The 24,165-nt window shown below is 46.0% G+C and overlaps 1 protein-coding gene across 37 annotated transcripts in view; it reads left to right on the top strand.

Moving 5' to 3' along the window:
• NVL (nuclear VCP like) overlaps nucleotides 1-24,165 on the top strand; it is a 129,833-nt gene that overhangs the window by 74,692 nt on the left and 30,976 nt on the right. For 30 of the 37 annotated variants that reach the window (XR_014817428.1, XR_014817425.1, XR_014817424.1 and 27 more), the window contains 2 exons: nucleotides 1,308-1,378; nucleotides 17,415-17,505. Coding sequence is in view for 6 of the 37 variants with exons in the window: in XM_021064379.2 (XP_020920038.2) it covers nucleotides 1,308-1,378; nucleotides 7,393-7,437 (116 nt within the window). In the remaining 31 variants the exon portion in view is untranslated. Of the gene's footprint in view, nucleotides 1-1,307; nucleotides 1,379-7,392; nucleotides 7,717-17,414; nucleotides 22,826-24,165 lie in introns of those variants that run through there. The other 7 variants (XM_021064380.2, XM_084979201.1, XM_084979203.1 and 4 more) reach the window with 3 other exon arrangements.

Genomic DNA, 24,165 nt, shown 5'->3' with positions numbered 1-24,165 from the left:
CTTAAATACCGTGGAATTCTGCTTTCCATTCTCAGTTAAATTTATTTGAATTATCTTAAAAAAGAACAATTCTGGTTCTTCATGAACAGTGCTTTTACATGACAGTAAACAGTGCAAGGGTAGCAAAGGGTTATCTGCGTATGTATGTTAGTTTTCTTTGGATGGTGCTGCATTACAACCTGATGAGCAGAGGGCGGAGGATATAGCAAAATATTGGTCAGAGAGCCTAACCTTTCTGCTGTAAGATGAGTAAGTGCTGAGCATCCAGGGTACAAATTAGCAGTACTGTGTTATATACAGTTTTCCCTTGAACAACATGGCTTTGAACTGTGTGAATCCACTTATATGTGGTTTTTTTTTCTTTTTTTCTTTTTTTTTTTTCTTTTCAATAAGTATGTACTACAGCACTACACAATCCACAGGTGGTTGAATCTGTAGCTAACATAACCGCAGAGGCAGAGGGCCAGCTGGGAAGTTATACACGAATTTTTACTGAGCTGAGGATCATCGCTGCCAACCCTCACATTGTTCAAGGGCCGGTTGTACCTCTACGTTGTTGGGAGAGTGGATCTTAAGAATTGTTACCGTGGGAGTTCCCCCTGTGGCACGTCAGGATAAGGAGCATCTTTAGAGCTCTGGGACATAGGTTTGATCCCTGGCCCAGCACAGTGGGTTAAGGATCCAGCGTTGTCGCACCTGTGGCTTAGGTCACAACTGTGGCTGGGATCTGATCCCTGGCCTGAGAACCCCGCGTGCCATGGGGTGGCCAAAATAGGAGGAAAAAAAGTTACAACCACACGCGCACACAAGAAAGATTTTTGTGTGTCTTTCCTCATGAAAGGATAGAGGTATTAATTAACCTTACTGTGGTAACCATTTTGCAATATATACACACATTGTATCTTCACGTTGATTGTACTCATTAAACTTAGGTATATTATATGCCTACAGTAATATGTCAGTAAAACTGGGAGGGAAGTAAGTAAACAAAAACACATGAGTGGAGTTCCCATTGCGGCCCAGCGGAAAAAGAATCTGACTGGGAACTGTGAGGGTGCGGCCTCCCTCCGTGGGTTATCTCACTTAGTGGGTTGAGTGAGTTCACTGCGTTGCAGTGGCTGTGGTGTAGGCTGGCAGCTGTAGCTCCGATTAGACCCCTAGCCTGGGATCCTCCATATGCCGCGGGAGTGGCCCTAGAAGGACAAAAGACCAAAAAAAAAAAAAAAATATATATATATATATATATATTATAAATCACAATTAATGTACAATACCTAGTTATGTATATTTATGCATTTGCTCCACAGGTGAACTCAAGATTAGTCAGAAGCACTTTGAAGAAGCTTTCAAGAAAGTAAAATCATCTATATCAAAAGAGGTAAGCACCCCCCCCCCAAAGAAAACGAAGTACTCTCGTGGCACTGCAGGTTAAGGACCCGACCCTGTCACTGCAGTGGCTCGGGTCATCCCTGGCCCAGGAACTTCTTTCTGTATTGCCATGGCTGCGGCCAAAAAAAAAAAAAAAAAAAAAAAAAATGAAGCAGTAACAATGGATTAAAACAGACTAGAATCGAGACCAGGAGGCATGAACTCATGAAGACAAGCAAAACTGTTGGTTTTGTGAAAGTGTTCTTGAGAGATTTTCCCTTTTTTTTGGCTCCCCGTCAGGGGAGATTTTCATTTTGAATATTTTTGGAGATTACACTCAAAAGAGGAAATTACCTCTTGCGTCTATTTTCACAATGTTAGAATTTTTATTTGGTCTCATTTCAAGTATTATTTGACTTATTTCACCCTTTTAAACAAATAGTTTCTTATCTCATTCAACCTAAACTGCCCAAACTAAGCACTAGGGATTTACCAATAGTTTCAGAAAAGTAAAAATACCTTCATCATAAGGTCAGAGAAGGGTTAAAAAAAAAAATCACTCTGACTTGCCTTTACAAAAAAATGCTCGATTTTATGTATTTATTTCTTACAATATTGAGGTATTCTGTTTTAATAAGTTAAAATGTTTCCTGTTAAGTGAAGTCAGGTTACTGTGACACAAAGAGGCAGGAAATAGCGAGCACTAAGAAATGTCTGGGAGTTCCCTGTTGTGGTGCAGCGGAAACCAATCCGATGAAACCACGGGTTTCATCCCTGGCCTTGCTTAGTGGGTTAAGGATCCGGCGTTGCCGTGAGCTGTGGGGTAGGTCGCAGGCATGGCTTGCATCTGGTGCTGCTATGGCTGTGGTGTAGGCCAGTGGCCACAGCTCCGATTGGACCCCTAGCCTGGGAACCTCCATATGGAGGTGTGGGCCTAAAAAAAGACAAAAAAAAAAAAAAAAAAAAAAGAAATGTCTGAATTGAACATTCTTGTGGTAAGTTTTGTTCACTTGAATATCATTTGTTTCTGAACTCCTAGGAATATAATGGGCCTTAGTCATGAGATCCTATTTATTGACTGTGCTACAACTTCCTTGAAGTTGTTAGCCATTTGTTACCCCAGGCTCAATGTTTCTTATTATGTTTCTTGACTGAAAACTCTTTAAGTACAAGTTCAAACCGTTACATGAGATGGGTTGTGGTGTTTTAGTGCCTCCAGTCTTGGTCTAAATGCTCTGGTTAGTTGACATCTTATCACTTCCAACTAAAATAATCAGTGTAGGGGTTTGGGCTGATGATGGTATCTTTTAGGCGCATGTTTACTTTTTCTGCTAACGTCAAGTCTGCTGAGCTTGGACAGGGTCTTTGGCGATATTTGGAGAAACAAAAGTGTGCTTTGACCTCTCAGGTGCATTTTTATATAGTCTTATTAATTAAAACCAGAAATGTTTTTACAGTGAATCGTGCTGGCACTTTTCATTCTTTTTTTTATAATGATTTTTATTTTTCCTATTATACCTGATTTACAGTATTCTATTAAGTTTCTACTGCACAGCAGGGTGACCCAGTCACACATACATGCTTACATTCTTTTTTCTCACATTATCATGCTCCATCACAAGTGACCAGACATAGTTCCCAGTGCTACACAGCAGGATCCCATTGCTTATCCACTCCAAAGGCAACAGTCTGCACCCTTTTCACTCTGATCAACAAGAGCATAGTAGTTAAGTGTCCTTCCAAAGATTTGAGTCATTAAACAATCTTTTTAGAAGTTCCTGTCATGGCTCAGTGGAAACAAATTTGATTAGCATCCATGAGGTTGCAGGTTTGATCCCTGGCCTCGCTTAGTGGGTTAAGGATCCAGCATTGCCTGAGCTGTGGTGTAAGTCGCAGATGTGGCTCGGATCTAATGTTGCTGTGGCTGTGGTGTAGGCCAGTGGCTATAGCTCCGATTCAACCTCTAACCTGGGAACTTCCATATGCCGAGAGTGCAACCCTAAAAAAAAGACCAAAAAAGAAAAAAAAAGTCTTTTTAAATTGAAATTGTTTTTTACCTACAGCCAGAGTTTTCAAGGTTTTCAGACATTAGGACATATTGGGAGAGCTCTACATTTGCAGCTCTCATTCTGCAGCCTTCCTTTTTAAAATTGCTGTGGCTCTGATGTAGGCTGGCAGCTGCAGCTACGATTGGACCCCTAGACTGGGGACCTCTATATGCCTCGGATGTGGCCCTGGAAAAAAAAAAGACAAAAAAATAAATAAAATTGCACTCTAATTTGCCTGCAGTAATGTGCAGGGACAGTTCTGTAAGTTTTGGCAAATGTAACCAGCATGGCAATCAATACAGAGAACATTTTCATCACTTCAGAAAGATCCTTCTGTACCTTTGCAGCGGTCAGTCCCTTTCCAAACGTGGCTCCAGGTAACCACTGATCTGACTTCTGTCATGTTCGAACTCTACCTGTTCTAGATCTTTATGTAAATGGAGTCATGCAGTATATACTTACTTTATCTGGCTTCTTTTGCTCAGTGATTTTTAGTGATTCATCCACGTTGCTGGGTTTTTCAGTAGTTCGATCCATTCTCTTGCTGCATAGTTTTCCATTGTATGACTATACCACTATTTGCTTATCCTTTCACTTGTTTGTGGACACTTCGATTACTTCCAGTTTTTGGCTTTTATGAGTAATGATGCTCTGAACATGTGTGTGAGAGAGAACGTATGTTTTTATTTCTCTTGAATAAATAAGCAGGAGAGGAATTGCTGGGTCTTATGGTGTGTGTACATTAACTTTATAGGGAACTGCCAGCCTTTTCTCCAAAGTGGCTATAATACCATTTTGCATTTTCGGAGAGTTGCAGTTGGCCCACACTCTCACCAGCACTTGAGTATTGGCAGTCTTTTAATTTTAGCCAGCCTATTGATGTGAAATAGTCTCCTGGTGTGATTTAAATTTGCGTTCCCCGGAGTTCCTCTGTAGCAGTTCCTCTGTAGCTCAGTGGGGTTAAGCACCTGCTGTGGCTTGGGTCACTGCCATGACTCAGGTTTGATTCGTAGCCCAGGAATTTCTGCATGATGCCGGCATGGCCAAAAAAATAAATAAATAAATAAATAAATAAAAGAATGAAACAGACTTAATTTTTTTTTAAATTGTATTTCCTTAATGACTAAAATGTTAAGCATATTTCATATGTTTATTTGGTCATTTGGATATCTTATTTTGTGTCCTCATCTTTTGCTCTTAAAAAATTGAGTCAGGGAGTTCCCGTCGTGGCTCAGTGGTTAATGAATCTTACTAGGAACCATGAGGTTGCAGGTTCGATCCCTGGCCTTGCTCAGTGGGTTAAGAATCCGGCGTTGCCGTGAGCTGGGGTGTAGGTTGCAGACTCGGCTCAGATCCTGCGTTGTTGTAGCTCTGGCGTAGGCCAGTGGCTACAGCTCTGGTTAGACCCCTGGCCTGGGAACCTCCATATGCCGTGGGAGCGGCCCTAGAAAAGGCAAAAAGACCAAAAAAAAAAAAAAAATTGAGTCAGTACTTCCTGTTGTGGCAAAGCTGGTTAAGGATCCGGCATTGCCACAGCTGTGGCATAGTTTGCAGCTGTGGCTTGGATTTAACACCTGGCTCAGAGAACTTCCACATGCTCCGGACATGGCCAAAAAAAATTATTAAATTGTTTCCTTATTATTGTGCAAAGTCTTAGTTTATCTTGGACTGAAGACTTTTATCAGATGTGCTATACTGAGGATATTTTTCCTAACCTGTTGTTTACCTTTTTATTTTCTAAAGGCATCTTTTGAAGAATAAGAGTGTTGTTTTGTTTGTTTGTTATTGTATTTTTAGGGCCGCACCCACAGCATATGGAGGTTCCCAGGCTAGGGGTCTAATTGGAGTTGTAGCTGCCAGCCTACACCACAGCCACAGCAATGCCAGACCCAAGACACATCTTCGACCTACACCATGGCCCACGGCAACACCAGATCCTCAACCCACTGAGTGAGGCCAGGGATTGAACCTGCAACCCCATGGTTCCTAGTCGGATTCATTTCCACTATATCACGATGGGAACTCCAAGAATAAGAGTTTAGAATTTAGATGAGGTCCAGTTTATCTTTTTTTTAAATGATTTCTGTCAAGAGGTTTTTTTTTTTTTTTTTTTTTTTGCCACATCTGTGGAATGTGAGAGAGGCCATGGATCGAACCCGAAACCTCATGGTTCCTAGTCGGATTCGTTTGTGCTCCGCATCCTCGTGGATACTAGTCAGATTTGTTTCTGCTGTGCCACAATGGGAACTCCCTGTTTTTTTATTCTAACTTTTGCTTGCTTGTTTGTTTTTTTCTTGGCCGGACCCATGGCATGTGCACATTTCTGGGACAGAGATTGAACCTGCGCCACAGCAGCAACCTGAGCTGCTTCAGTGACAACACCAGATCCCATTGTGCCACAAGAGAACTTGTTTTGTTTTGGAAATCAGACAGGAACAATCTAAAATTTATGTTGAAAATAAGCAAACTGGAATAGCCAAGAAAATACCCCCCAAAAAGATCAAGCTGGGAGTGGGGCTTTAAAAAGTACTAATGTATTTTTCAAAAGCCTCAATAAGGAAAACACTGCAGTACACACATGAAATGACAAATGGAACAGAATATAAAATTCAGGAATGGCACCTAATATAATACATACTTTATATTAAAATTACATAATATATATAATGTTCCCCACATCCGTGACAGAAGGAAGAGTAATCAGTGATTAATATTGGGACCACTGAGAAGCCATTTCAAAAGAGTAAAGTTGAACTCATACTTCATGCTGTGTATACCAGGGTAAAATTACAAATGAATCAAACATTTAAATGTAAAACTATCGAAATAGAAGAAAAGAAGGAGATTTGTCTATAACCTCATGTAGGGAGTTCCTTTTTTACTCTCAACATAAAACCCAGGCACTGTAAGTGAAAAGCCTGAAGAATCTAATACATAAAAATTTCTGGGAGTCCCCATTGTGGCGCAGAGGAAGCAAATCCAGCTAGCATCCATGAGGATGTAGGTTCCATCTCCTCGGCCTTGCTCAGTGGGTCAGGCATCTGCCCTGAGCTGTGGTATAGGTCACAGATGCAGCTCGGATTCCATGTTGCTGTGGCTGTGACCAAGGCTGGCAGCTCTAACTCCGATTTGAATCCTGGCCTGGGAATTTCCATTTGCTGCAGGTACAGCCGTACAAGGAAAACAAATAAAAATAAAAATTTTTGGATATTTCTTATGGCACATCAGGGTAAGACTCCAGCATTGTAACTGCAGTGGTACAGGTTTGATCCCTGGCTTGGGAACTTCCACACTCTAGAGGCGTGGCCAAAATAATAATGATAATAATAATTTTTTAAAATGCAATTAAAATTTTTGCCTTAAAACATTTTGTCAAAGGACAAATGATGAAATAGGGAAAATATTTGCAGTTTATGTTACAAAGGGCTAATCTGTTGCATACATGAAGAATGACTAGAAATTGATAAGAAGGGGGCGGGGGGATGTGCTTGGGCTGTGGGATGGAAATCCTGTGAAATTGGACTGTGATGATCATTTTACAGCTACAGATGTGATAAATTCATTTGAGTAATAAAAAAAAAAGAAAAAAAAAGAAATTGATAGGGAAAAGACCAGTATCCTAGTAGGAAAATGGACAAATATGAACAAGCCCTTCACATAAAAGGAAATGAGCTTGTTAAACATACAGAGACATTCTCAATTTATCGTAATAAAAGAAAAGCAACTCGAATCTAAAAAGTACAACCGCCTGGTGGATATAACAAAAAAGAAGCAGACTCACAGAAGAAACAGGTGGCGGGGCGGGGGCAGTGGCAGAGATCCAGGGGTGGGGGCTTCCGAGTGGGAGGCACACTTTGAAGACCCTGTCTCAAATTTAGTCACACTCTGAGGCTCAGCAGACGAACTTGGAAGAACACAGCTCAGCCTGTCTCAGACCGTAATCAGCTCTGTATTCTGCCCTCTCCCCTCCTCTCAGGATCAAGCCATGTATGAGGCTCTGCAGTGGTCCCTCAGCCGGTGACTTCTCCAGCAGCGGGCCTGGGAGGAGTCCAGTGCATCCAGCTGCCAGAGAAGCCCATGTGCTCGGAGCTGTCCCACTTTCACCTTGACACAGATGTGGTCTCACGGAAGAGTTTTCCCTCAAATTAATGAAGCCATGTCAGAGCTGAACATTCTTCCCATCTGGCCAACCTTGTCTGGAAACACCCTACCTCCTGTTTAAGAAAAGGAAAAAATTTTAAACCATCAAAATAAAATAACCAGTACCTTTTTTTAAAATAAAATGTTTATTTTGAAACAACCTCAGCTACTACGGAAAAGTTGCACTTACAGTGAAAAGGACTTTTTCTTCCCTGAACCATCTGATGCCACGTTACCGCTCAAATACTTTTTTTTTTTTTAAGGGCTGCAGGTTCGGCATATAGAGGTTCCCAGGCTAGGGGTTGAATCAGAGGTGCAGCTGCCAGCCTATACCACAGCCACAGCAACGCCAGATCTGAGCTTTGTCTGTGACCTACACCACAGCTCATAGCAATGCTGGATCCTTAACCCACTGAGCCAGGCCAGGGATTGAACCCACATCCTTATGGATACTAGTCAGGTTCGTTACCTCTGAGCCACAGCAGGAACTCCTACCCCAAGTACTGTTTTTTTGTTTGTTTTTTATTTTTGTCTTTTTACCTTTTCTAGGGCTGCTCCCGTGGCATATGGGGTTCCTAGGCTAGGGGTCTAATTGGAGCTGTAGCCTCCATTCTATACCAGAGCCACAGCAACGCGGGATCCGAGCTGCGTCTGCGACCTACACCACGGCTCGCAGCAACGCCGGATCCATAACCCACTGAGCAAGGCCAGGGATCGAACCTGCAACCTCGTGGTTCCTAGTCGGATTCATTAACCACTGCGCCACAATAGGAACTCCTACCCGCAAATACTTTAATGTATATTTACACACCAGGATACCCCCCTCCATAGCCGACCATCAAGGTCAGTGATCAGTGGTGATACTTTGCTGTTTTCTAATCCTCAGGTTCCAGTCGGGTCTCCCCAGTTGTCCCAGCAATGTCCTTTAAATCAAAAGGATCTAGTTTAGAATTAGCTGTCACAACTAGTTGCTGTTTCTCTTTAGTTTCCTTAAAAGTCTGGAATAGCTCCTGTCTTGACCTTTGACACTTTTGAAGGTCACGGGCCAGTGACTTTGTACAGGGCCCTGCACGTGGATTTGTCTGGTGCTTCCTCACGGCTGGAGGCAGGTTGGGCGTCTTCGGCAGGACTCCCGTGAAGTGACGCTCTTCTCCATCCTGTCGGGTGTGCAGTTTCCAGTGACTCCACTACCGATGATGTTCGCTCCGGTCACTTGGTTAAGGTGGTTCTGCCAAGCTTCTTGCACTGTGAACTTTCTCCTTTCCTTTGTAATTCATTTCTGTTTCATGGGGAGGTACTTGGAAACGATGTAAATATTTCATTCCTCATCAAACTCAGGTACTACTATTTTCTCCATGTATCATTACACACACACACACACACACACACACACACACACACGTTTTGTTTTGTTTGGCCACACCGAGGCATAGGGATCAGTTCCCAGATCCAAGCCACAACTGCCACTTAAGTCACAGCTGTGGCAACACCAGATCCTTAACTTACTGTGCGGGGCTGGGTATTGAACTCGTGTCCCAGCGCTCCCAAGATGTCGCCGATCCCGTTGTACCGCCGCACTACTTTCATTATATGATGTTCAAATTGTCTCAGATTATGATAGTTGTGTTGGGAGCCCCTTCAGGCTGGCCTCTGTGTACCTTTGCCAGGTTATAAGAGAAGGCAAAGATTTTCTTGACAATTAGGTCTAAGTACCCAAGTTTCTGGCAGTTTAGCTTAGTCTAAACATAAAATGTCAATCGCATCGGAGATCAGACAGGCTGCAGGTCCATCAGCTTTGCAAATCAGTCGTAATGTAGGCTGGACAGCAGGCAGGTACTGGGCAGAAAGCTAGCCAGCTAGTGTCCCAGTGGTTATTGGCAGCACCTCTGAAGGAAAGAGAACATGTTCTGAGCACATGTCTGAGTGCTAAACACTGTCGTGTGCTCTCCTTAATCCTCCCAACTCACATTCCCTATTCCTCGGGGGTCAGATGGCATCCCCATTTTATCCAAAAGAATAAAGCTCGGAGCTTGTTCAAAGTCGCCTGCATATATGTATAGAACAGTCTGAAATCTGGTCTACAACTGTCCAGCTTTTCTTTCTCCTATGAAAAAGATCCAGTCCTGTGTTCAGAAACATCCAGAGTTATATCCTCTGTTCGAATATCATGAAAGATTCAGAAGTTTCATTAAATACTTTGTACTGATCACACGATAGTGAATCATCTCAGAAGCTCTTGCCTAATTTGCTAGGTGTCCCCATCATATCCATTCTTCCTTTCTTCCTTCAAGTAGGAAGGGCTCTTGCTTCCAGGAGAGCAGCCAGGTTCTGGCTGGTGTAGTGGGAACACAAATGATGGGTGCAGCTTCTGGTCACATCCTTAAAAAGAAGCCAATTGAGAGTTCCTGTTGTGGTGCAGTGGAAATGAATCCAACTAGAACCATGAGCGACTAGGAACCTTGCTCAGTGGGTTAAGGATCCGGCGCTGCCGGGAGCTGTGGTGCAGGTCGCAGACTGGCTCGGATCTGGCGTTGCTGTGGCTGTGGCGTAGGCCAGCAGCTGTAGCTCTGATTGGACCCCTAGCCTAGGACCCTCCGTACTGATGGAGGTCTCCTATTGCTAAGGCGCTATCACTGCTGTGCCTCCAGGTCCATGCTGGGAGCAGTTTCAATCCCTGGCCCAGGAATTTCTGTATGCTGCAGATGCAGTCAAAAAGAAAAGGAAAAAGGAGTAACTTACACTTCAAACCCATCGTTAACTGAGGTCAGCCTACACTGAACTCGTGCTTCTTAGCCTGTAAGCAGAGTCTGAGAATGTCCTCAAAAAGCCATAAATAGTTTTGGAGTTCCCGTTGTGGCTGGCCGGTTTAAGAACCCCACTAGTATCTGTGAGGACTTGGGTTCAATCCCTGGCCCCTCTCAGTGGGTTAAGGATCTGGCATTGCTATGAGCTGCAGTGTAGGTCACAGGCATGGCTTGGATCCCACATTGCTGTGGCTGTGGTGTAGGCTGGCAGCTGTAGCTCCTATACGACCCCTAGCCTGGGAACTTCCATATGCTGTGGGTGCGGCCCTAAAAAAATATAAAGAAAAATCACATGGAACGTGAAGCTCATCCATCCCTTAAAAGAAAAAGAAAAAAAAAGAGGCACCCTCCTGCAAATTACATGTTGGATACTATCTCCAGTCACTGTCACTGTTGAAGCTCTCACTGCCTGAACTCAGGAACTGAGTGGACTTGGGTGTGTTTTGGGCACAGCTCACATTCCAGAGCTGAGAGGCCACAAGACTTGGGATGCAGTGGTGTCCCACATTGTTAACTGCTTTAGGCCTGTGAGATCTGTGCTTATCACTGGTGTCAGCATCTTTTATTTTGAACTTATATTTACACAATCAGTACAAACAAAAATATTCGGTTATGGAGTTCCTGTTGTAACTCATCGGGTTAAAAACCCGACTAGCATCCATGAGGATGCAGGTTCGATCTCTGGTGTTGCTGTGAGCTGTGGCATAGGCTGGTAGCTGCAGCTCTGATTTGATCCCTAGCCCGGGAACCTCCATATGCCGCAGGTGCAGCCCTAAAAAGAAAAACAAGAATATTCAGGAGTTCCCTTTGTGGTGCAGGGATAACAAATCCGACTAGGAACCATGAGGTTGTGGGTTCGATCCCTGGCCTTGCTCAGTGGGTTAAGGATCCGGCACTGCCATGAGCTGTGTGTAGGTAGCAGACACAGCTTGGGTCTGGTATTGCTGTGGCTGTGGTGTAGGCCAGTGGCTAGAGCTCCGATTCGACCCCTAGCCTGGGAACCTCCATATGCCGGCAGTGCAGCCCTAAAAAAAAAAAAAAAGAAAGAATATTTAGTTAAATGTGCAGGCGTGGCTTTTGGCTGACTTTGGGTCTCCCGCTAAGTTTCATGAGGAAGGAGTCCTGCTCATCTCATTTTCTTAGCAACCAGCGCAGTGCCTGGATCGAAGAAAGCACTTAACAAAGGTAAACGAAACATCTTCAACAACAGGACTGTCAGAATTAGGCTGCTGGCTGTGCCTAGACCTTCCCTCCACATGAGGACTAAAAGTGCTGATTCACTTGGTAATAGAAATCTCACTTTGTCATATGAAAAAAAGATAAAGGGACACACCAATAGCCTATATCCCAGCAGTTCCACTCCAGCATATACATCCAACAGAAATGCATACGCCAAAATAGAAGCAAAATTCATCATTGGCCAACTGGAAACCACTCAAATATCCATCAACAGTAGGGTGGATAAACATGGTGTTTTCATGTACTAGAACACTCCACGGCAGTGACGGACATCACACAGCAAATGGGTGATTCTCACGGATGCCGAGGGGAAGCAGCCAGACCTGAAGTCACCTTGTGTGATTCTTCTTAATGAAGGAAATGCAGAAAGGCACCTGTTGATGCCATTGAAAGTCCAGTTGATGGTTCCTCTTATAGGGCAGTGCCTGGAAGGAGCTCATACTGGGGAACTCGCGATGCCGGCCACACCCTCCTTGTGCTGGTGAAGACAACATGCCCATTTTCTTTGTCAGGATTCATTGTGTCATATGCTTACCATAGCTCTTTTCTCTAAGTATGTTCATGTCAAAAGATTTTGAATGAGTTATGGCTCAGTGTTTAACAAATCTGACTCGTATCCATGAGGATGCAGGTTTGATCCCTGGACTCACTCAGTGGATTAAGGATGTGGCATTCCTGTGAGCTGTGGTCTAGGTCGCAGATGCGGCTTGGATCCCGCGTTGCTGTGGCTGTGGCATAGGCTGGTGGCTACAGCTCCGATTTGACCCCTAGCCTGAGAACCTCCATATGCCGCAGGCGCGGCCCTAGAAAAAAAGACAAAAAGACAAAATAAATAAATAAATAAGCCCAACACAAAGATTGTTCTCTACTCCTGGGAGAATGTGAGCTTCAAAGATGCTGCAGCCATCCAGGTTGTCTGGACAAATAACTGCCTTCTGGAATGTTTCCTTAGCTTCTTGGCAGTGCAGTCTGGTTCTACTACCTGGTAAGCCTTGCTCCAGAGAGGGGGACAGAAGGAGGAGCTTGGCAAAGTTTGTTCCAAAGAACTCCTAAGAGTGGAGATAAAAAGCCCTGGTTACATCACAGCCAAGGACGTTGTATTTTTCAAGACCACGGTTAAGTCTCAAGTTGGAGAAACTCCACAGCTCCTTAGTTTCCCTTCACCTTCTGTACAAGCACCTGTTCTTCCTCCCATGATCCTCTTCAAGAAAGCTTGAAGTCGTCTTCAGATCTTCTGATCAGTGGTCATTGTTTTTTATTTAGAGATGTTTGTTCTCACAGACACTGATCTAGTTCAAGCTGTCATCACCTTTCCTATATTTATTTTGGCCTCTTAATTAATCTCCTGTTCCTGTGTCTTAGACACTAGAGCCAGAGTTGCCTTTCAGAGACACTGATTAGTCATGTCACTGCTCACCGTTGCATCCTCCTATGGCCTAAACTCATTGTTCTGATTATGTGTGGACCTTTGTAATATGACATCGATTCACCTTTGGCCCCTGTCCTGCCCCTTTTCCCACAAATGGATTTATTGCTTTTCCAGGGAAACACTGTGTTCTTTCACATTGCAGCCTTCTTTTTTTTTTTTTTTTTTCTTTTTAGGGCTGCACTTGCGGGTATATGGAAGTTCCCTGGCTAGGGGTCGAGTCAGAGCTATAGCTGCTGGCCTACACCACAGCCACTGCAACATGGGATCCAAACTGCATCTGTGACCTACCCCACAGCTCACAGCAGTGTTGGATCCTTAAGCCACTGAGCAAGGCCAGGGATTGAACCTGCATCCCTCTGGGTACTAGTTGGGTTCTTAACCCACTGAGCCTCCACAGGAGCTCCCTAAAGTAGCTTTTAATTGTATAATGGACTCACTTTACTCTATGACTCAAGGCACAGTCAACATTGGGGAGATTTGATGTTTCCACCCCAAGAATCTACCACACTGGGACTTCCTGGCTCATGGCTCTCTGGAATCAGGGTTTATTGCTCTAGTATTGAAAAAAAAATTGCCCGTCAGAAGTCCTGTAAGCAATACTTCTCTGTGATTAAGGAGGCACTGAGTGTGCTCAAGGCACTCAAACCATTTCTGGAGTTCCCATTGTGGCTCAGTGAGTTAAGATCCCAGCATAGTGTCCGTGAGGACACGGGTTTGGTTCCTGGCCTCACTCAGTAGGTTAAGGATCCGGTGTTCCTGTGAGCTGCGTGGGTTGCAGATGCAGCTTGGATCAGATGCGGCTATGGCCGTGGCGTAGGCTGACAGCTACAGCTCTGATTCATCCCCTAGCCTGGGAACTTCCATATGCCGCAGGTGTGGCTATAAAAAAAAAAAATAATAATAATACACTAAAAAAAAAAAAAAAAAAAAAGGAAAGAAACTGTTTCTAAGAGGTTGGCCCACACAAGCATTCTCTGAAGCAGAAAGCTTTAAGGAGGAGAATATATATATTTATTACAACAAAAATTCTAATTACCTTCTTTGCCCAGACAGGAAAACCTGCTCTCCTACTCTGGCTGACTGTGGACAATGGGTCTTCATTACAGACACTAGGAAGTTCTGCTGACTTGAACTTTCTCAAAACTAATATTGCAGAAAGCTAAATGAGTTTCACAAGCCTTTAGAAGTGGGGAGACTGGGTGAGGGAAAGCTTAGTTCAGGAAGCTGTAGAAATGTTGCTTTGCAGCTCATATGTGTAAGGAAGTCTTTAGTCTCTTTTTCAAGTATAAAAAGCCCTTTCTGAAAAGGGGATCAGAAGCAAATTAATTCAACCAACTTTTTTTTTTTTGTCTCTTCTAGGGCCGCTCCCTTGGCATATGGAGGTTCCCAGGCTAGGGGTCTAATCGGAGCTGTTACTGTCGGCCTATGCCAGAGCCATGGGGGATCCGAACCGCATCTGCAACCTACACCACACACAGCTCATGGCAACCCCGGATCCTTAACCCACTGAGCGAGGCCAGGGATCGAACCTGCAACCTCATGGTTCCTAGTCAGATTCGTTAACCACTGCGCTATGACGAAATACTCCTCAACCAAATTTTGAGCATCTGCTCCATGTCTGCTTTGTTCTTGGTTGCCTCCTTCATTATTCTCAGCTCACGTAAAACTTAGATGTTGAAGCAGCAGATCCTCTAACCCTTATTGCTAGCTTCAGTTTGTAGCTTAGGTTCATTCACTAAAGTTGAAATTATTTGTGTAGTGTGAATTTGGCATCTTGCACAGCACAGCTTTGAGCACCCGTGCTTTAACACATAATGTCACAGGCTTTGTTTTTATTGCTGGTGACATGGGGTGGGGGAAGAAGAAGAAGATGGGCTTGTAAACTGTATCTTACTAATACATCAAAACTGATACGAAGAGTATTTTCATTTTATTTTACTTTATTTTATTTTATTTTGCTTTTTAGGGCCACACCTGTGGCATACGGAAGTTCCCAGGCTAGGGGTTGAATTGGAGCTGTAGCTACTGGCCTATGCCACAGCCATAGCAACGCAGGAGCCAAGCTGCATCTGCAGCCACAGCCCAGCCCATGGCAACACCAGATCCTTAATCTACTGGGCGAGACCAGGGATCGAACCCTGGTCCTCGTGGATACTAGTGGATTCGTTTCCACTGTGCCTCAACGGGACCTCCCTAATCCATGTATATTTTAGGTAGTGATTTTCAAATGGATAGGGTGGAAGTGAAGAAATAGCTATTTTATCGTCCAGCCTTGGGATTAAAGGATTTTAAGAAAAGGGGCAAATATTTGACTGCAGAGGTTAAAGAATGCTCACATCCTTCTCCTTCAGGTGTAATCAGAAGCCAGCGTTGCATTGTGTTTTTCAGATCCCATTGAATTGTAGAAAACAATGGATTTGTCTCCACATTTCAGAGGACTTGAGGTCATTTGAGTTTTATTTTGCAAAATATTACATCCACCTCAGTTATCTTCTTTTCAAGGCTTTTGAATCTTGAATGCTATACAAGGCCTTTCAATCCTGTCCATGTCTCAACTCAGGAGGATGCAAGAATCAACTGAGACTTTAAAAAAAATATGCTACCTGGAGTTCCCACTGTGGCGCAGTGGGTTAATGATCGGGCTTGCTTCCTTGGAGGTGCAGGTTCAATCTTCTGGCCCAGCACAGTGGGTTAAGGATCCAGCATTGCTGCAGCTGTGGTGTTTGTAGGTCTCAGAGTCGGCTGGGATTCAATCCCGGACCCAGGAACTTCCATTATATGCTGCGGATGTGGCCAAAAAAAGAAAAAAAAAAAAAAAATGGCCTCACTGCAGACCTGTTGAATTAGAGGCCCTTGGGAAGCTATGGCTTGTTAAATCTCCGCAAGTGATTTTTTAAAAAAATTGAATTATAGTTAACATAAAGTAGTACATTATTTCAGGTATATGACATAGTGCTTTGGCACTTGGAAACATCACAGATTGGAGTTCCCGTTGTGGCTCAGTGGTTAACGAATCCAACTAGGAACCATGAGGTTGCGGGTTCAATCCCTGACCTCGCTCAGTGGGTTAAGGATCCGGCATTGCCGTGAGCTGTGGTGTAGGTCACAGACGTGGCTTGGATCCCGTGTTGCTGTGGCTGTGGTGTAGGCCAGCAGCCACAGCTCCGATTAGATCTCTAGCCTGGGAACCTCCGTGTGCCACAGGTTCAGCCCTAAAAAGACAAAAAAAAAAAAAGAAAGAAAAGAAAGAAAGAAACATCACAAATTGATCACCACAATGTCTAGTAAGCCTCTGTCACCACACGAAATTATTATGATATTCTTGACTATATTCCATGCTGTATTGAGGTAAATTACATGACCAGGTAAAGCCTCAGCCATGTTTAAAAAAACAGAAAGCAAAAGCAGATCTGTCAATACTGGCTTCCTGCCACCCTTGACTCGCTGAGTAATGAGGCCACCTTGGAGAACACGTGCCGTCCAGCCACGCTGGCCTCCCTCGTTCTCAAGGTGAAGTCTGCAGAGTTACTAACCAGGTGGCGCCTTTGGTGGCACACCTCCCCCTCTCCTTCCCTCCCTTCTGCTGCAGCCAAGTCCGGCAGCTGGCTGTTGGGTGAGCTGACACATGACAATTAAAATGTGCTCTGGTGGAACTTTACAGGCTCCTTCCAGCCCTCCATGCCCCTGCAAGAGAGCACAAGAGGCACCTGAAGCTGAGCAGCTGGGCTGGGCTGGGCTTGGGAACATGGCGTGATTAGGGCGCAAGGGACAAGTGCCAAGAACCCTCCTTACCACTGCTTGGCGTGGAACAAAGCTGGGAAAAAGGCAGACTTCCAGATAGACTTACCTTAGATCTCAAAACTTTTTTTGGCCCTGCCCATACCTTGTGGAAGTTCCCAGGCCAGGAATTGGGCCTGAGCCACTGCAGTGACAAGACCAGCTATGCCTCAAGGAAATTCCTTTTTTAAAAATTTTATTGGGGGAGTTCCTGTCGTGGTGCAGTGGAAATGAATCCGACTAGGAACCATGAGGTTGCAGGTTTGATCCCTGGCCTCACTCAGTGGGTTAAAGGATCTGGCGTTGCCATGAGCTGTAGTGTGGGTTTCAGATGCGGCTCAGATCTGGCGTTGCTTTGGCTCTGGCATAGATAGGCTGGCAGCTGTAGCTCCGATTAGACCCCTAGCTTGGGAACCTCCATATGCTGTGGGTGCGGCCCTAAAAAGAAAAAAAAAAAAAAATTTTATTGAAGTGTAGGTAATTTACAATGTTGTGTTAATTTCTGCTGTACAATAGAGTGACTCAGTTATATGTGTGTATACATATATATGTATATAAACATATATGTGCATTCTTCTTAATATTCTTTTCCATTATGATTTATCACAGGAAGTTCTCAGAACTTGAAGGAGTCTAAACCCGTTTTCACTTGCGATCTGTAACAGGTTCAGATAACAGACTGAAGTCAAGTTCATTTCAGGTGAGTCTGCTGATTTTTTAATGAGCATCAGGGCACAATAGATATACTAGTTTGCTGTCCATAGTCCACTGGTAACTTGAAATTAAAAACCGAAAGGCAGGAATGTAAGTGGGAGGAGAAGTTTCATTAATTACTTCAGCAAATAGTTCTTGATTGGCCACTGTGAGCTAGTTCGGTGCTAGGTGCTGAAGGTCCAGCTCTGGGCGAAACCCAGTCCCTGCCCCAGGGCTTTTCCCACTCAAGCTGGGGAGGGAGGGGGCAGAGTCAGTAAGTCCAGGTGTGGCTGTGCTAATGCACACACACGGCAGGTAGAACAAGTGGTGAGTGCTACGTAGACGGAGGGAAGGGGCTGGAGAAGGCCCAGTGCGTGGGTCTGCGGGTCGGTGGTTATGTTACATAGCCAGTCAGGACAGGAAGTGAGAAAGAAGGAAGTGGCCTTTGGCGGACCATGCTGGGCCCCTGCCACGCATGTCTCCGAGGCTCCTTACTCTGCCACACGAGGTCACAGAACCTAAATGTCCATCAGTCAAAGGCACCTACTCCCAGCTGGGTCACCGTCCCTAAACATTTTACCAGCGTCTTCATCAGAACCACAAAACACAGGAGTTCTTGTTGTGGCTCAGCAGGTTAAGAACCCAATTAGTATCCATGAGGATGCAGGTTCGAGCCCTGGCCTTGCTCACTGGGTTTAAGATCCAGTGTTGCTGTGGCTGTGGTGTAGGCCGGCAGCTGCAGCACTGATTCAGCCCCTAGCCTAGGAACTTCCACATGCTATGAGTGAGGTCCTAAAAAGAAGAATTAAAAAAAAAAGAACCACAAAACACAGTGACACCTGGTCAGCCTCTTCCTGAGTGACATTCGGCCTGTTAGGTACTTTCCAGCCTAACAGGCCAAGCCGGTGGTCTGGTTGGGCCTCTGTCCTTCTCACTCTTCAGGCCAGGGCAGGGCGTCACTCCTGTCCCAAACTCCATTGGCCCCTGACCTCTGCGGGGGACAGGGAGTGCAGAGCCATCAGAGTCCTGGCACTCCTGATGGCCTCACGGGTCATTACCCCAGACTGAGGGACAGTGGCTGTGAGCCGCCTTCCCTCCCACGTCGAACTCCTCGCTCACTGCTCATGGTGGCCCTGGGAGGGAGGTGTGACTGTTCAACTCCGTTTGCAGAGGGAGAACCCTGCCCACGGCCAGAGAGAGGCAGAGTCGGGCAAGTCTTGGCCACTGAAAACCCCTTTCTTTCAGGAAACAAAGTGCAATTATGAACAGTTTAAAGATCTAAGTTTTAAATAACACCCCACGTGTAGTCACAGGCACAGGAGCTGACTCTGGGAGGGAGCAGAGGACCGAGTGCTCTGAAGTACCCGCTGCGGGTTGGCAAAATCATGGATTAAGTAGGAGGAGCCCAGGGAGAATGGCCAGCTTAGGTGCCGGAGAGCCGTTCGGTACACGTGTGGATAACTTTGTTCATTTATTTTTCTGCTGCGAAAGGAATTTGTAGAGCTTTACGCAACAGTAGCAGAAGGGTATACAAGTCGACCATAACCCTGCTTCTCAGAGGCCATCGCCGTTAACAGTTGTTGACTTTCCGCCTCTCGGTTTTCCTCTGGTCAGATGGGTGGTGGTGATTTTTGTCCTTGATCAGCTTTTTTTTTTTTTTTTATTTTGATTTTGAGGGCCACACCTATGGCATGTGGAAGTTCCCAGGCTAGGGGTGGGATCGCGGTTGTTTCCGCTGAGCCACAATGGGGATTTTTAGAAAAAGAACACCTACTAACACATGACTGCATGGGCTGGCGTACAAGGTCTCACAAACTGGGGGCTTCAGCGGCAGCTCCCGCACAGCTCTGAAGGCTGGAAATCCTGGGCGTGGGCAGGGTTGGCTGCTTCTGAGGACTCGGAGGGCGCGTCTGTTCCGTAACTCTCTCCTGGCTCCCGGGAGCCCAGGCACCTCTCAGCCTGTAGGTGCATCACGGACCCTCCACCCTCACAGGGTGTGGCCTCTGCGCCTCTGTCTCCCCAGGACTCTGTTCTTATAACTCACCTTGGATTCGGGGGGGCCCCCCTGCCTCAGTGTGACCTCGTCTTGACTAATTCACCCACAGTGGCCCTATTCCAATAAGGTTCCAGGTATGGGAGCTAGGACTTCAACATGTCTTTTGGGGGTGACAGAATTCAACACCCCCCCCTTGCAGTTCCTGCTGTGGCACAACAGGATTAGCAGTGTCTCTGCAGCAGCCAGGACACAGGTTTGATCCCCGGCCTGGCACATGGGGTTAAAGGATCTGACTTGTAGGTCGCAACTGCGACTGGGATATGATCCTTGGCCGGGAACTCTGTATGCCCCGGGGGGGGGCCAAAAATTTTTTAAAAATTCAACCCCCAACTTAGGGAACTTGGGAGGGGCCTGTGGCAGCGAGGGCCTCTGAGTTGCAAACGAGCTTCTTCAGCACAGCAGCAGCCCTACCCCTGGGATGAAGTGGGGAATGGTGTGTGGGGGGCGTGGACCGTCAGTGGGGGCGTAGAGACCCATCATTCCCCCCAGCCCTCTCTGGCCACCCTGGAGGTCCCAGTTCCTCTTTTGCAGAAGCCCTCCTGGGTCTCTCAAGGGCTTTCCCTGTCCCCCATCCCCGCAGACTAGAAGTGGCCCCAGGAGAAAGCGTCAACCGAAGAGGAACAGGAGTTGGTGAACATATGCCTCAGCTTCCTCATCCGCCTCAAAGGGACTTTAAAACAATTTTTTTGGAGTTCCCTTCATGGCTTAGTGGATTAAGAACTTGGCTAGTATCCATGAGGATGTGGGTTCAATCTCTGATTTCACTCAGTGGGTTAAAGCATCTGGCGTTGCTGTTGAGCAGCAGTAAAGGTCAAAGTCACAGCTCAGACCCGGCGTGGCTGTGGCTGTGGTGTAGGCGGCCTCTGTAGCTCCAGTTAGACCCCAGCCTGGGAACTTCCACACGTCATGAGTGCGGCCCTAAAAAAATTAATAAATAAAAGAGAGAGAGATGGCATCTGAGGCAGGACCTGGGTGTTGAGAAGGAGGTGGCCGAGCAGGGGTCTGAGGAGGCCTTAGGAGAGCGGCCAGGGTTCATGGGGATCAGGAGGAGCCCATGGTGGGAGAGGCTGCAGAAACCTGGAAATATATGAGTGTGTGTGTGTGTGTGTGTGTTTCCTGGACCTAAGTGAGGCCTGTGGGAGGTGAGGTGAGGGCCCAGCCTGGGCTCATCCACATGCACAGGAAGCTGGGTTCTGCAAACTTTCACGTGCCCATTCCAGTCCCATTTCAAGTATCTTGTCAGGTGATGAGAAGACCAAGTTGTTTCACCGGAATTTCTGGGATCTAGCTTCGGATCCTCTGTGTTGGCGTGTAATGGAAGCACAGCTGCAGCTGCCCCACCAGGGCCTTGCAGCTCTGGCTGTGGAGCAGGCAGATGGGAGACAGCTGCCAGGGCCTTCCTGGGGTGGGTCTCTCCAGCTGCAAAGGGGGAGTGAGTCAGAGTGTTGAAAACTGTCCCCGCCTGAGGCTGGGGCGGGTGCGGCTCCCTTGCTGATGAACACCTGCCTTTGTACTCAGTATTCTGTAGTAGCGCACATGGGAAAATGGAATGGAGATACGTGTATATATATGTAAAACTGATTCCCTTTGTACAATGTTGTAAATCAACTATACTCCCAATGTTGTTTTTGTTTTTTTTTGTTTTTTTTTGTTTTTTTTGCTTTTTAGGGCCGTACCCATGGCATATGGAAGTTCCCAGGCTAAGAGTCGAATTGGAGCTACAGCTGCTGGCCTACACCACAGCAACATGGGATCCGAGCCATGTCTTCGACCTACACCACAGCTCACAGCAACGCCGAATTCTTAACCCACTGAGCAAGGCCAGGGATCGAACCCGCAACCTCATGGTTCCTAGTTGGATTCGTTAACCACTGAGCCACTACGGTAACCATCATTAGCCAAGATGGTAAATTTTATGTCATGTGCATTTTACCCATAAAACTCAAACATCAGACAGCAGCTTAGGCAGCAAGCCTTAACTGCTGTGGTTTGGTTTAGAACAACTGTAACATATTCTTTTGTTTCTGGCATTGTCCCAAATGACCCCTCCAGCACTTTGATGTTCCTTAGGGCAGTAGTCTGCAACACAACCCTCACAGTGACAGTATCTTAAATGTTTGATCTCCACTGTCCATTCCAACAGCCCAGGAGGCAGACTGATAGATAAGGAAACCAGCTCTAAGAAGCTAGTGAATTTGCTCCAGGCACAAAGGCACTAAGAATCCTGTTTTTCTTCCCCACTGCTGCTCTGAGACAACTAGAGGTTCTCTGACTTCCTCCACAGGCCACAGAACATTGGTGACCCAACAGGGGTCCCTCCCCCGTGCTCCCCAGGGACAGGCCAGGGCTCCGTCCTGGGCCCTGGAGACTGGCTTTTACTTGGAGGCTTACTAAGTAGCTACCCATTATCCTTCTGGTGAGGAGGAGGAGCCACATTTTGAGGAGCTCGCAGCGTCCAGCCGTCCACCTTCCTTTCCTGTTGGCACACTGGGCCCAGGTTTTGGCTGCTTTTGCTACAGCGGCAAGCGGAGGATCTAAACTGGGCTTTGCAGGGTCGCATTGTTTGGAAAAACCATATGCTTCTGAGCCAGCTCTTTAACATATGTGGTTGGACACAACATTGTAAATCAACTGTACTTTAAAAAAAATTTTTGCGGGGGGGGGGGCGGTTTCCATTGTGGCTCAGCAGTAACAAACCCGACAAGAATCCATGAGGATGTGGGTTCAATCCCTGGCCTTGCTCAGTGGATTGAGGATCTGGCGCTGCTATGAGCTGTGGTACAGGTCAAAACCTGGCTGGGATCCCACGTGGATGTGGTGTAGGCTGACAGCCGAGGCTTCAACTTGACCCCTAGCCTGGGAACTTCCGTATGCCTCAGGTGTGCCCATAAAAAGACAAAACAAAAATTTTTTTTTTTAAACATGTGATTAAAATGAGATCCACGCCGCAGGGTTCCTATTCTGACTTCGACTTAAGTACTCTGTGGACCAGTTAGATGTAGAAATATCTTGAGGGGTTTACAGATGATACCCTCCTCCCACCCACATTCCTACCCTGGAGGGAGCCTGCTGCCTAAGTTCCTGGAGGAGTGGAATTGATATTACCTTTTAAAAATTTGCGTGGGGAGTTCCCCTGGTGGCTCAGTGGGTTAAGGAGTATGTTTTCGCTGCTGTGGCTCAGGTGCAATTCCTAGCCCGAGAACTTCCGCAAGCTATGGGTGCACCAAAACTAAATAGACCAACTTCACAGAAATACACGAACCAAAGAAAAGCAAACTTCACATGTTACACTAATTAGGAGAGGGTTCTGATTCAAAAGAAATGTTCATTGTAAAGTCCAAATGCAAATGTCATGGACTTTGAATTTAGACATTGGATTTGAGTTGACTGTGGCTTTAGACAAGTTACTTATTCTCTTCTATTGCTTTGCTGTCTTGGCTGCAATGAGGCTCATGCCCATGTGAAGCTTGACAGCTCATGAAAAGACCAGCCCCGTGCCTGGCACGTGATAAGAACGCCGTCAATATTGTCGTCTCCCCAGTTAGGATTTCCTGTGCACAAGCAGGCTTATCGTGCTTTCTCCTCAGAAATAGTTTGGCTTCTTACCATATAATTCTGCAAAGTAGATTAAAGTTCTTCCTGCACCCTCGCTTGCATTATTAGTTTACCCAGCAGACTTTTACAAAGTCAGGCTAACTCTCAGGGCAGCTGGGTCCAAATGCGACCGGAGCCATGTGACTTCTTCCCTGAGCTGGCTGCAGAAACAGTTGGTAGCATCCTTAGCTGTTTTTCCCTGGCACGCGGGGAGGTGACAGTGGAGTGGGTGGGGCTCAGCCATGTGTGTGGTGGAGCCGTTAAAGACCCCAGGATTCCAGACTGGACGGCTCTGTAGCCCAGTAGCCTGACTTCACACATCAACAAACAGAGGTTCTTCGGGGCCAGGTAACTGCAGGGTGGTGTCACGCTGGGCTGTCAAGGGCTTGGGCTCGGAACGAAGCTGCTTGGCTCCTGGGGTTTGGGAAGATCAAGCTGGCTAGCCTGAGCCATGTTACCTAACCTTCTAAGTTTCCTCCTCCTCTAAACAAAAGCTTTACCTACTTTTTTTCTTCTTTTTTTTTGCTTCTTTTTAGGGCTTCACCTGCAGTGTATGGGAGTTCCCAGGCTGGGGGTTGAATCAGAGCTGCAGCTACTGGCCTCTGCCACAGTTGCAGCAACACTGGATCCTTTAATCCACTGAGCCAGGCCAGGGATTGTACTGGCATCCTTCATGGATACTAGTTGGGTTTGTTACTGATGAGCCGTAACGGGAACTCCGATGAATTGTTGATCTACAAGGATTCAGAACTCAGTGTTGAGGGCAATTCACTTCCTCTGGGCCGTTTTCACAGTGCAGTTGTTCTGTTCCTTTGGTGAGGATTACTGACACAGGGATGGGTGCCTGATGATATGTCATCACTCTTGACTCTATCGAAATGCTGCTTGGGTTTCTTGAGGTTCTGCCTTTAGAGGAAAATTCTAGGTGTGTCCCCCAGATCCCAGAAGGAGTCTGTTACAGAGAACCCCCTTAGACATGTCCTTGACCCCTTACTTTGGACCTTTGTGTGTCAGCTC

The sequence above is a fragment of the Sus scrofa genome, chromosome 10 (genome assembly GCF_054392235.1).
Source record: "Sus scrofa isolate SSC_HxYL_T2T_F1_AM1 chromosome 10, Sscrofa_HxYL_maternal_Yorkshire_Landrace_v2.0, whole genome shotgun sequence".
Lineage (NCBI taxonomy): Eukaryota > Metazoa > Chordata > Mammalia > Artiodactyla > Suidae > Sus > Sus scrofa.
The sequence above is the reverse complement of the archived record's forward strand: the minus strand, read 5'-3'. Positions and strand labels throughout refer to the sequence as shown.